This window comes from Pithys albifrons, chromosome 2 (genome assembly GCF_047495875.1).
Source record: "Pithys albifrons albifrons isolate INPA30051 chromosome 2, PitAlb_v1, whole genome shotgun sequence".
In the NCBI taxonomy this organism is placed as follows: Eukaryota; Metazoa; Chordata; class Aves; order Passeriformes; family Thamnophilidae; genus Pithys; species Pithys albifrons.
Genome location: NC_092459.1, coordinates 24,291,756 through 24,305,934, shown reverse-complemented (window position 1 = coordinate 24,305,934; position 14,179 = coordinate 24,291,756). Strand labels below are relative to the sequence as shown.

The 14,179-nt window shown below is 38.4% G+C and overlaps 1 protein-coding gene across 2 annotated transcripts in view; it reads left to right on the top strand.

The window, feature by feature from the left end:
• KHDRBS2 (KH RNA binding domain containing, signal transduction associated 2) overlaps positions 1-14,179 on the top strand; it is a 342,766-nt gene that overhangs the window by 108,294 nt on the left and 220,293 nt on the right. For both annotated transcript variants that reach the window (XR_011697020.1, XM_071547825.1), the window contains exon 3: positions 6,905-7,021. Coding sequence is in view for 1 of the 2 variants with exons in the window: in XM_071547825.1 (XP_071403926.1) it covers positions 6,905-7,021 (117 nt within the window). In the remaining variant the exon portion in view is untranslated. The remainder of the gene's footprint in view (positions 1-6,904; positions 7,022-14,179) is intronic.

The following is a 14,179-nucleotide window of genomic DNA, read 5'->3' as shown; positions in this document are numbered from 1 at the left end:
ATGAGACCCAGTGAGCTCTGTAGGAAAGGTCAGCCACCTTCCTTTCTCCTTTGGTTCTGGGACTGCTGCGCAGAAGATTCCATGATAATAGTACTGTAAGAAAGCAGTAGCACATGTTCTCTGGAGTAGATCTGCTGAGCCTCTCTGGAGTGCATTCATTTTCTGCTTCTGCTGTTTGCTGTCTCCTGACATGCCTTGCTAAAGCAGAGCCCTGCAAAGTTCAGTCCTACCAAAAAGTGTCTTGGAAGCTCTTCTCCAGAGACAGCAAACACCACATCACACTGCTGTGATAGAACCTTATCTGGATGCAACCTTACCAGTACATTTTGTAAAAGCCACAAAGTGCTAGATACTGAATGGGGTTAAGCACCTCCGTATAAAGGGAGACAAATTTGAACTCTGCAAAAACTGCAGAATAGAAGAGAATAGAACAGAATAGAATGGTTCCAGTTGGGAGGGACCTATAATGCTCAATCCAAATGCCTGATCAAGTGAGGGCTGACCAGAAGTTAAAGCATGTTATTACAGGCATTGTCGTGCTTGCAAAATGTTGAGAAGAATAAAATTTGCATTCATAATTGTCCAGTACTGCCTTAACATGAAGGGAAGTCCCTGTGCAGGGGGAGATGCTTTTAAAATAAAGTGTGTTCTAAATTAAACTATCAGAAGTCCTAGAGTAGGGCTAGAAGAAAACTAATTTATAAGCGGATCTCAATCAGTAAGGTTTTATTCAGGAGTGAATATCTTTGTCTCCTCCCCTTTTCTCTAGAACAGAGCTGAATTTAGAAAGATTCCTCCCCCCTTACCCACCTGTTACACTCCCCATGAATAAGGAAGAGATTTTGTGAGGACAAGTAGCTCTGAAAATGGAATGACACTTTGTCTCGCCACAAAGGAACTGATAGCAAGGGTGAATAGAACACAGTGGGAAATAACAAATCTGTTTCATGGTGTCAAGTCTGGGCTATTTCTGTTTTGCTGCTTCTAGAAGAAATTAATGTCTTCTCTCAGTTCAGGGCTTTGTTCTGCTCTATCTTACAGCTGGAAACATTTGTCTTATCCCATTCCTTATTTATCTAGGTTTTATTACTGTTGTGAACACTGATCGGTGTATAAAAGAGAAACAGTCACTGACACAAACACTTTTTTTGAATGGTAAGCATATTTCTTGTTTCTGCTTGTAAAACCCTATCAAATTAGTGTTTGTAAAGTAAGAAATGTTACAGTTCTAGTAGAGATGTATTCAGGCTACATAAAACAGGGAAGAAAATACTCTTCTTAAAGTCAACATGCATTTTCTTCCAGTCATTGTACTTAACTTGAGGCTTGAATGTGAATGCTGTAAGCTCGATGTTAGGTTTGTTACACCTATGGCATGCTGTCTTGAGGTAGTCTAAATAGAGTTTTTAATCTTTAAAGAACTACAGGTTAGGGCATTATGTTGTAACACAACAGCTAGTGATATGATTCTTTGCTTAATTGGTTACCAACATTTTTACCCATGTGTGCAGAAGGGAGGTGGGAGAAGGGTAGGTGTACTTTCATGGGGAGCACTTAGTGCTGCTGGATGGTGGTGTGACTTCTGATGTACTTCTGACAATGCCATGTGGCCACACAGGTGGGGCTGTGTGTGAGTGTCCTCAGCCTCAGGCTGCTGCTGGCTGTGGGGACACCCCCTGCCAGACACCCCTCGCACCCCATCAGACCTTGTACCCTGCATCCCAGTTCTGGGGAGGTTCACAGTGTACCTCGGCACACACAGGCAGATCAGCATGCCAGCCCACCCCTGTGATGAGTCTGGCTAGAGAACTGACCACTGTATGGCTGTCTGCTTAGTCAAAGGCCAGTTTACAACACACTGAGAATAAAGTGAGTCCTGTGTATACAACCAAGGTAAGGACCAATGGTTGATTACAATTCTTGATGAAAGTCAACAGAGTTAGCAGCTTCTATCAGTCCAGCTCTCAGCCCCATTTGTGGCTGTCAGGGTGGGCTTCTCCTGGGAAGGCTCCAGTGCCAGGAGCTAAGGACATTTAAATCTGCTAGAGCAGCTACACTTTCTCTACAGCACAAGTTCACTATCTTTGTTTTTCCCAGCCTTTATGCAGCACAGACACAACAGTGAAGCCGTGTCTGTTTGTCTTTGATGCCCACTTCAAAGTTGAAACTCTCATTGTTCTCATCTCCAGTTTGCTTTAACATACCATAGACAGAAGAAACTTTCCTCTGTGTTTGCAACATTATAGAAATCAGATGTTATGTAAATATCAACTTCAAAATGTGTGTATGTTCTTAATTTCAATCTTGTGGTCATTGAGGGCCACCAAGATGATTAGAGAGATGGAGCACCTCTCATACAAGGAAAGGATGAGAGAATTGTGTTTGTTAAACCTGGAAATAAAGAGGATTTTGGAGTGACCTAGTTAGTGCCTTCCTGTACCTGAAGGGAACCAACAAGAAAGATGGAGAGGGACTTCTTGCAAGTGCATGCAGTGAGTGAACAAGGAAGAATAGATTCAAAGAGAGTAAGTTTAAATTAGATACTAAGAGAAAGTTATTTGCCATGAGGGTGGTGAGACACTGAAGGAGGTTGCCCAGAGAAACTATGGCTGCCCCATCCGTAGAAGTGTCCAAGGCCAGACTGGATGGAACTTTGAGCAACCTAATCTAGTGAAAGGTGTCTCTGCCCATGGCAGGGGATTTGGAACTAGGTAATCTTCAAGGTCCCTTCCAACACAAACCATTCTGTAATTCTGCTGATATTGTGACTTCTGAGAACACTTGACATATTCATATTAAAGGAAGTAAATTCACACAAGAGAATGAGAATAGATGCATGTGGTGATCTTCCTGAGGTGCCGAAGAACACTTCAGGCTATTGCAACAGTGTCAATTGCAGATATATTTTAAGAACTGGTTAATGCATGCATTTTGCTCACAGCACAGGTTAAAATTAATCTCTGACATTTCATAAAACCTTGTATGGTGTATTGACCTGAGATGTGTTGACACCTGCCTGTCCTGTGGTCCAGTTTGGCAACACCTGGTTAGTTTTAGAGATTCTTTTCTCACACAAAACAAGTGAGGTGTGTTTATGTGCAGTGTGTTGAAGTGTGGTGTGTTTTATTGCAAGAGGTTTTAGAGCTGAACATGTCTGTGACTGTATATGTATTAATGCATGGAGCACAACCCTAAAGTTTCAACCAACATAGGCAGGTTTTTATTGTAAGAAATTTCATGTAATTATTTCTTAAGACTTCATCATTTTCTGTATCCTTGTTGGGTATCTCAGTCCTTGAATTTAAATATTCGGCCCTAGCATACACAGTTGAGCAGAACATCTCACACTGTCAGTATGTATTCTTTGTGTGTAAGCACAAAGCTGTGCAGAGAGATGGGAGCAGCACAGTTAGAGGACAGAGAGGAATTTCTGTGTTTCCACATGTGTAGTATATCTTTTGGCTATTTCCCCATGACTATGAAAAAAAAGTTTTATGTGCAAAAACTTTGAAAACTGAGAAGCCAGAGTGTTGGCTTTGGGCACCTTACTGTCTGATTGCTTGAACGGAGTGAAGTGTGAAAGTAATCAGGATGTGGATAAATCTAGTGAAACTGTGTAAATGTTGGTTTGAGAAGATGGTGCGGAGATGGGCTGTAGATACTGGAAAATCTATTGAGCTATATTCTCTGTCAGGTTTTATTTTGCACAGGAGAAGGTTTATTGCACAGCTGTTGACACGTGAAGCATCATGTGCATTTGATTATAAGTAAAGCATCTCCTTCTTTCACCTGGTCATTTTCTCCTGAAGACATGCTTCATCTCCTCCAGACAAATGATAAAAAAAATCTAAGGAAATGATGTACGAAGTCTTTGCCATAAACCTGGAAGGGTTTCTTCAAGCAGACAGAAAGCCTAGCTCATGTTCATAAACATGATTGAAAAGTTAAGCCACCTATAAAAACATCTAGTAACACAACAGTAACAATATTTTTCAAGTGAAAGTCTGTTTTCTCCCCAGCAATGAACGCTTTCTGTTAATACTGCCTTCTCTGTCATCATTTCTCAGCTATCCTCTCCTGATATGACCAGATATTATCCCAGGGACTTGAAGCTACTATTATTTGGAGAAAATTTGTACACACAGCAGAACTGGATTGGAACTGTGATTGGAGTATAAGATCTGCAGTTACAGCTGCTGTGCCAGGAATGTGTGTTCTGGGCAATGCTCATCATTATACGCAGGCAAACTGCCTCAGTTTTCATGTTTTCCTTCACTTTCTCCATGTGCTCAGATTGAGTGTGTGTGCATGTGGCTGTAACTAGAGCCTAAGACTTCTCATATTAAAATTGGTTCTACTCAGGTCCTTGTCCAGCATATCTTAATAGAAACAAGGGAATGAAGTTGTGTTTCAAATTTCTTACAGTTTGTGCTGTTCACTGAAACTTTCTTATGGGCTGCTTTTACCTATATGTGAATATAAACGATTTAATTTTCCACAAGTTATGGAGTCAAAGTTACTATATCACTAATTTCAGACTGGGGAATTTTGTGATTGTAAATGGTGCTGAGGATAGCCAGTGGCCCAGATTAATGCTGAGAAGTTCAAGCATAACAGTAGAATGCCTGCTATAGTGCTCTGGCTTTTCTTCAACTTGAGACAAAACCAAACTAAGAGCAATTCAGTTTTTCAGTTGTAGGTTACTGCTTGTGTCCGGATATATGTATTGTAGATAGTGGATGAAATGTGAGTGTGTCTGCTATATAATCAATAGAATTAAAATCCCCAGCCACTTATTTCCTGTGAAGTGATTAAAATCTACTTAGTACATAACATAGTCTGTGCTGGCCATACTGCTCCTTTGCAGCAATATGTCAAGATAATGATTAGACAGTTTATGAAGTGCTTAAATATAAGTGGTCAGCATAAATCTTCATAGAGTGTATTTTAATAGTTTTATTCCATTCAGAGAACAAATGTACTTGAGCTTTGGCTCCAAACTTAAGTTAAGGCTCTTTCAGCTTTCAGGAGGGCTGTTCTTACTTCTAAGAGACACTGAAAGAATTCAATAGGACATGGTTCCTATCTCATTGGTGATGTATAAGTGACTAAAAAGAGTTGATGTTGTAACTTATACCACAAACACACACTCTTGTATGTATAGGAGTCCCTGCAAAGGAAGAAAAACTTTGCTGTTTGCTCAGCTGTCTCTGATGAACCTTCTCATACGTGGGATGTGTAATTTTTGAAATCTTACTTCTGTCAATAGGTTAACTCTACAATCTAGTATTAAAGTGAAATTCAGTCCTTGCCATTTCTTTCTTACTCCTTATTTTCATACAAAATTGAATAATCGATTTGAAGCCAATAATGTCTTCCAAGTGAAGTTTTCCTTGGAAGATACATAGGTACAGTTTGAAGACAAGTTGATACCTTGATAATGATATCATCTCTAAATCCTACTCCATATTGAAGAGTTGATAACTTCTATTGAATCATCAGGTAGAGTTGGGTACAAGTACACAAGCTTAAAACCCCTGGGTTTGAAGCTTCAAAACTTGCTGGAGTTTGCTGCAAAAGTTACCACTTAGTACTTCCTCCATAGACACATTGTCTTGCAGAAATCAGTTATTTTGGTTTAGGTGGCAGTAGACTTCACCTTACATATGTATTTTTCCTGTAATTACTTACTATTTTATTAGATAGTCTAACCAATATTTGAAGGAAGTTATAAGTGATTTGTAATTAAGACACTGGACTGAAAGCCAGCTTTGGTTTTGGGATATCTGGCATGATTCAGAGTTTGAGTGTTACTAACATGACTAATGCATTTGTGTGGTTATATTCTTGCTGGCTAAACAGGAAACAAGAGTATTTCCCCCATTTTTTTCCATTTTTAAAATAGAGGGTAATGGAAAACAAGATTCCTGGTTTGTATTTCTTATGGTTATGTTCTTTCTCTCTGAAATAAAACCAAGGAACTGCTGATACAATTACACCCCTTGGGTGGGCTTATTCTTTGGTGAAAGTTGACAGACCAGAATTATGCCTGTTCAGTCTTGAACATAATTTAGAAACATCTTAAGCAAGTGATGATGATTCTCAGTCAACTTTGAAGACAACATACGACAGAGTTTTTACAACAGGTTGGAAATAATAAAAAATAATAAATTGAAGAGACTATTGACTACAGAATAAACAAATTGCTTAAAAAACTCCCCCTGTTTTGCTAATTTGTGTCAACATAACAGTAGCACCTCATTTATTTTTTGTTCTGTCCTCTGATTTCCATGTAGAAATCTCCTCATACAGAAAAAACAGTGTTGTATGTGACACCAAGTGTGCAGTGTTTAGGAATATTGGCAGCAATGCAGAAAATTTCCAGCCTTCTAGAAAATCTCAGAAAATGCCCATGAGTATCTACTGTGATCTATTGATTGTGATTTGTCCTGGTGCTGGCCAAACAGATATTTGAAGCTTATCCACAAAACTGCTTATTCTAAAGCATTGTGCTAAGCGTCAATTCCTAAAAATCCATCTGAAGCTCTAACTTTGCAGATACTTATTTTTCAATAAAGCTGTCTAACTTGGGAAAGAATTTACACATTTACAAATTTTTTGTTACAGTTGCTAAACCTAAGCAGCCACTGGCCTGTTAGTCTTAGAGAGAATCCTCCTGGGGTTCAACTAAACCATGAATGTTTTACTGTCTTTCACACTAGATGAGAGTATACCTTGGTTTTCCAGACTTATGTCGCCATGAATTAGGCTCAGAGCTAAGTAGAAATACTTATTTTAAAGGAAAGTAAAATTTTCTTTTTTAATCAACTTGTTTATAAAAAAATTATCAAGGTTTTGGATATTTACCTGTTGGTCTAAAAGAGTTCTCTTATTTGCTTTGTAGTTCAATTTTGTTGGGAAATTGCTTGGACCAAGAGGAAACTCTTTAAAGAGGTTACAAGAAGAAACAGGTGCAAAAATGTCCATCCTGGGAAAAGGATCCATGAGGGATAAAGCTAAGGTACTGTGTCTGGATTCTGGTTGCAATTAGTGTTGAAAAATATGGTGGTTTAGCTATTACACTTAAATGAGTCTACTTAGTAATGACTCATTTAAAAGGCCTATAATAGACTCTGACTCCAAGGCTAGTTTGGTTTTTTTCAAGTTACTTCAATTGCTAAATATAATTTTTCCCTTGCCATGCCAGCCTTGCTTAGACCTCCACAGTTGCTATATTACCACTGTTACTTAAATAATTCACCTAAAAGAGAAACCAGTTTAAAGTTCATTTGTTCTGAGAGAAGTCTCTTTCACCTGAGAAAGTCTAGCTTGCATATATTACTGCTGTAATATTGTTGTAGTAGGTTTTCTTTTTTGTTTTCTGTTTCTTTAGCAATGGGACTTCTTTAAAATACTGAATATTTTTGGGTCCATAGTTCTAAAAAAAGGTTAAGAAAGAAATTTTGCTTGGAAGTATGTAAAAATGCACTATAGATAAAAGAAAAAAAAGTGTGGAATCACAGCCTGGTCATTGTACCCAAGTAATTATTTGCAGGCAGGTGTTGCCCCCCCCTCAGCCCCCTCCCCCAACTTTATGTACTGAGCATCATGTTCGTGGTGTGGAATATCCCTTTAACCCGTTTGGGTTGGGTATCCTGGCTGTGCTCCCTCCCAGCTTCCTGTGCAGCTCCTCGCTGGCAGAGCATGGGAAACTAAAAAGTCAACATCTTAGGGTAAACACTACTTAGCAACCACCAAAACATTAGTTTGTTATCAATATTACTCTCATACTAAATCCCAAATGCAACAGGACATCAGCGGCTAGGAGGAAAATTAACTATGTCAGCCAAAATCCGGTCATTAAGGAAGCTTCATGTATTTCTGACCCAAAGAACAAGTGCTGGTTGCATTGTGGTGTCTTCCTTTGCATTCTGTAGAAAAGCAGTCAACACAGAAATAGCAACTGCTGACTTCACTGTATTTTCACTGTAATGTTGTGCACTATTCTGCTTTCCTTTCTGTTGCCTTTGTCATTCTTTTCAGTAGCTAAAATAATGAAAGCAGTAATATGCCAGAATAAAGGAAAAACTAATCAGGATTTTATGGTTAGCATTATTTGGTCTTGGTAATGTGTATCAGCAATCACCTAGATATTATGAGGTCTCCAATTGCAATATTGAAAAACAATCCACAAAAGAGAGAAATTAGGCACCCAGAATGTGTGTAATTTTTTCAGAGTTTTCTTTATGACATTGGCTACAGGGACACTTCAGGTAAAATATTTTAATTACTTCTGGCTAACTTCTGGAATCATAAAAAATGTTTCCCTGGATGAGGGAATACTTGTGCTGCTAAGTAGCAGTAATTTGCATCACTACTACATCTGCCAGCTCTATTCTCAGCCACCCACTCAGATTATTATTGCCAAGAGCAGCAATTGCCCAAACAGAGGCGTGTAAAGATGTTGAAACATCGTATATATAATTAGGTAGACTTAAGTCTTCTGATTTTTAGATTGGTCACTCTTCTGGGCATATACTTTCAATTTCATCTGATGATAATGCAGAGTTCCAGCATGACAGTTATTACATTCCCTCATGAGTACGTCACCAAAACCAAAATTCAGGGTATTTTTCTTTGCTCTTCACGGAGTGCTTAGTATTTAAGAATAATCTGAGATAGAGTATGAACTTCATGGAAACTCATTCATATGAGAGTGATGTAAAAAATAAGGTTCTAGGGTAAAATGGCATTAAATATAACAGTTGTGAAAGCAACTTTTGTAGAGAAGGGCTTATAAATGACTTGTCTTAATCTAATTTAGGCATTACTGATTCAAAAGAAAACAAAATCCCTGTGCAGTTACAACGAGAGATAGAAATTATCTGGTCCATGTACATCATTGTTACCTGTTCCAAGCAAAAGAGTGTGAGAATGATCTTGGAATGAGTAATAGTTATAATTAGCATTTCAGAGAGGCTGTTCTTATTTGAGATACTGGTAAAATGTAAAGCAAATAAGTTTGACTGTGAGCATAAATAATGGTGTGAATTGCTACATTGCTAAGAAAAAATACAACTTGCTCTGGTTAAAACACTTTTCTTGTCATAAAACAAGCCCACTAGTCTGATTTATGCAGTACTTTTAAACTAATTTAAATACAAATTATCAAAGTCTGGAGGCTTTTCGTTGTTATTTTTTACCATATGAGAAATCAGTTTATGTATATTAGCTGATGAATCTTTGTTTTGGAGGGATATTCAAGAAAAATTTCTGTCATTTCTCTCCGTAAGCTAGAATTTCCTTAAGGCTGTCTGTATTATGCCATGAACCATAATAGTCCCTAGACAGACTGCAGGCATGAGTGCTTTTCCCCTCCAGTCCAGTGCAACTGGATGCTCAACTGCATCAGAGCAGCAGAAACAGAATTTCTGCTGGAAAGTACTAAATACGTTTATACCCTAATTCCTTAGATGCTTAAGTGTTCAAAAAGAGCTGATCCACTGATACAAGGCTTTTTAGTGCCAAAATGACGGTAGGGAAATGGTTGGTTCAACAATAACCACTCTGGCCATAGTAATTTTACTCATAAGGAGGGGTAGTTTCCGGATGTGGGAAGCCACCTCTGTCAAGGGACACATATCTGCTCTTCAGAATTTCCTTATCTTTTCTAAAGAAATCTATGGGTAAAGTTTAGAGACTTAAATGTTTAGGCTGTTCCCTTCCACAGCCACAGGGAACACTTACTAAGAGTGACTTGAGATTTCTGAGTATCAGCTGTGCCTACAGTGTGGGAACTGGATGGATTAATTTGAAAAGGCAATGCAACTTACTTAAAATGTGCATTATGATCAGCTGAAATTGTGCACAAAATACCGAAGAGCTTTCTGTCACAGAAAGTTGTGTTAGAAATTATCGAAGAGATGCCCAAGTATAACTGCATCAGTTTTGCAGAATTTTATCTGGGAAATAAAGAAAACTTACAATTCTTCCAGAGTGGCTAATGTCAGTCCTTAAATCTCTGTGCCTGAGCTAATGCCACTTGCTCAACAGAAATTTAGTGTTCCATAACAGGAGAAAGGTCCTACAATACTCTGACAGGGAAAACAAGCACTGTCATGAAACATGAAAGTCTGTCCACTAGGCATAGGAGATTATGGTACGGGCTTTTAAATACCTCTTCCTCTTGATTTGGCATGCAAAAAGGTAGCTAAAATTTGGAGTCTTTACTAGGTGGAGAACTTCCCTGTATTCTTAAATCATAGAGAAGGTATGGCTCAATATACTGAGCATAGCCATGACTACAGAGCATTGTGCCCTGTGTGAGAGCACATCCATTTTCCAGAACAGATTGAGCTCTCCCTGTCTTCTTGTCTCCCTGGCATATGTGCTGCCACTAAAGGCCGTCATCCCTGTAGTAATATAAATATGCAAATACATTTTTCAGAACAGGCAGTGATGAGATTAAACATGGTCATGTTGATTTGCTTAGCTTTTGATTCTTTTCCATTTCTTCTTTTTGAGAACAGCATGGGAGGTGATTGTGAAGTTAGACAATCAAACTGAAGTGACAGGAGTAATCTCATTACAAGTGGGATGAATTGATTGCCTTCATACACAAATGCAGATTTTCTCCTTTTCAGCCATGCAATTAATGCTTTTCATTGTGCCATTAAAAAAATGTGTGCAGTGGCTGGAATAGCTTTTTATTACATGAACTATAGCAGCAGCAAGAGCATGGACTCCCTTTATAAGAATCAGAAAAATATGTAGCAATGTTTCTTAAACACATCTACTTCTTTAGCTAGTTACCTGCCAGTTTCATAGAGGAGAACACAGTCCTGAGGCTTGTACCATTTTTCGATACTCTCTAGTTTTAGATTATTTATGTGAGCAATATAATTCACATGAATAATACACCAGCAAGCAATAAACTTGCACTTTATAGTATTCGTAACTTGATGTTTGTGGTTTTTAGAACTTTATAACATCATATGTAAGAAACCAAAATGGCAGTGATTTCATGCAGATGGGAGTGAAATGAAAATTTTTGTAGGAAAACCAAGAACATTTAGGGCCAGAGTTAAAATATCCACACTGGTGTCATTAGAACTGCTTTTAACAGCTGCATGACTGAAGATTCCTGGAGCTTCGGGAGAGTATGTGGGAAGAGTCAAAAACAAATTCCTCCCCTTCTGTTTCCTGAAGATCCCTCAAGTGACTGGAGAGAAAATACTGCTTTACTGAAACATGAGGTCAAAAGTGTCATCATTACTGTCCGGAATTTTAAAAGCATTTGAGTGTCACAGACTGTTATAATGTTTAAGGTCATGCAGTATGGTTACATATGCAGTATTTTGTTCCAAGTGAGTAGCAGCATTCTCAATATGAATAAGAAATTACAAAAGACATAAGAAAGTTTAAAAAAAAAAAACCCAACTGAAAATCAGCTGCTGGTGTGTTGCACCAGGTTTTACACTGGTGCCCACTCAGTCATGCCTGTAAGGCTGCTTGCTCTGGCTTATGGCAGGGGTACTTTGTCCCCGTGTGTTGCCATGAGTTTTCAGCTCTTGTAGCTGGAGATACAAATTTGGGAATTCCTTTAAAAAATCCATTTTAGTTTAAAACTGAACCTGTGGGTTTACTTCCAGCCTGCTGGGAATTTTGATTTGGACTTCTTTGCAAAATCCTTCACATATTAGTTTCTTAGCTAAGATGTTCCTGTTTCTGTTACCTTGAACTCCTTTATCATCTTCAGCTGTAAAATCTCTAAGGATAATCTCTAAGGATAGAGCAATAGTGTAAAATCTGTAAGGATAGAGCAATAGTGTAAAAACTCTAAGGACAGAGCAATAGTGTGTCAGTGCATTTGGAAAAGCATCTCACATCCAGAAGCATCAACTAGTTTTAAATCACTAACTGGTGCTCAGTCATTTAATCTTTTTCTGTTAGATTTACCTTTTCTGTGTTTGAAAGTCTTAGTGACTTCGTATTTTTATGTCTATAGCTGTGGTGCCTTACAGCCATTCTGGCCCACAAGCAGGTTTACAACCAAGAGCAGGATTAGGCCCTCAGCACACCTTCAAGATATGAGCAGAAGTTACAGCAGCACACTCACTGCTTCTGCAACACATTTTTTCCCCTTCCTAAATCTCTCCAGCTTCCTGATGTGAACTGCTGTGAAAATGCAAGGAAAAGGAAACAAAAACTGGACCACCCTGTGTGTTGAAACTTAAATCTTTCAAGGTTCATTTACAAGAGGATGTAACTCTAAATTCTACAGCAATCTGCATTCTCTCAGATTTTCCTTTAAGTGACCATGTCCAAAGGATGTCCATGCCAGTTAACCCTTTCCCTACCCAAAGGCTTTTGTACTTAAAGATAGGTTTTACCTGAAAAACCGTTCCAAAGAAAATACTTTCTTCTTACACACTGAAAACATAAATCTGTTGACAGGCAGAGATTAGAAGAAGAGATCATCTTTATCACTGTTTCCTCCAGTGTTACTCATATTCTAGCAACTTTTGGCTGCTCAACAACCCCAGTTTATTTGAAAAATACCTCTGTGCATCACTCGTAGTGCATTGTAAACTCCTTTTTGCCCTGATGTGGAAAGGAGTTTGAGGCACATACAGATCACAAGCAATATTTCTTAGAATAGCTTTTATTCTGTAAGATTTTAAAAATTCTGTTAAGTGTTGCTATTATTTAGGTTTTTGCTAAGAGCAGATAACTTCTCACCACACATTCACTTACTTAGTCTCACATCTGAGTTGTACTCTCATGATAACCTGGTTAGAGCAGCATTTGGGAAGACAATTCCAAGTATGTATGCAGAAAATAGAGGGCAGTGCTGGCAGGTCAATGGTAGGTGTTCAGGAAGTCTGCCAGAGGGGGCTGTATTTCATCAGAGGCACATGTGACCCCACAGTCTTCATCTGCATATAGCAGTTGTCTGAGTTACAGAACCCTTGCAGACACCAGTGAGTTCTGGTTCACTGGCACTAGTAGCCTTCAGGGCTTCCCAGTCCTTGGGAAGTTTTTTGTGCCACCTTCTCAGCACATAATTATTGTTTCTTTGTACTTTTTCTTTCTTGAAACTATTTTTCCATCTAAACTTACAGATGCCTAGAGAATCAGTTAATGAAAACTCACATGGATGAGACTTTCATGAAAAATGCTTTTTTCCTTGCCTCTCTTAGGTGTCTCATCATGTCCACACATTGTGTGGCCCCTCTTATGTTTCATCAGCTCCTCAGATCTGTGCAAATCACCTTGTTTCCACAAGACTGTTTCTTCTCTTCCTTCTGGAAGACTTCATGTTACCCAGAGTGCAACACCTAGAAAAAAGTGAATCATCGTCTCTGCTTCCCAGCCACATCATTTTAACTAAATTCATATATTTTGATATCACAGTAAACTGAGTGCTTTCAGTCATACATCTTCCCTCTGGCACAAAAAGGATATTCAGTGACGATCTTTTTTGTTGCGGGAGTCATAAACCTTTCAATTTTTTGTCATATCCCTGCATATTTTGTTTTTATCTCTCTTTTCTGTCTCTTGTTTATGGGAATATGGTCTTTCCCAAGATGATTTCCAGCACCACATTCCTGGCAGACTGGAGCATCTTTTGTTTGATAGTTTTTGCAAGTTCCATTAATTACCTACCTGTCTGACTTGCTGACTGAGTATGAATCAAGGTCAAAAACATGAGGCCATTGAGCCAAGACAGAGTTAACTGATCCTACTAGGATAAATTCTTCCCTTCCTGATATTCAGATGGTCTGCATAACTAATACAGGAGATGGCTTCTGAAAGAGAGTCCCGTATCTATCAGAAAGCTCATCTGTGTTAACAGGCATCTCCCAATAACTTTGGATTTGGAACCTGGATAGAAAGATCAAATGCCTGTTATCGTTGGATTTTTGCAGTTTCAAATGATCTGCAACAGAGTAGCCCCCAGTGTTTTCAGTTTGTGTTACAAAATTCTGGAAAAGTCCATTTGTTTCTATTTCTATCAAGTTTATTTATTTCCTTACAGTATGGATTTTTCCTTCTGATGGTGGTTTGTTATATTTATGTCAGAGATTTAAGATGTTTTTTCTGTCTTCCATGTCTTAATTTTAGAATGCATTTAAGTAAATAGTCTGTCTTGCTGCAGAGAAAACACTCTTCTATC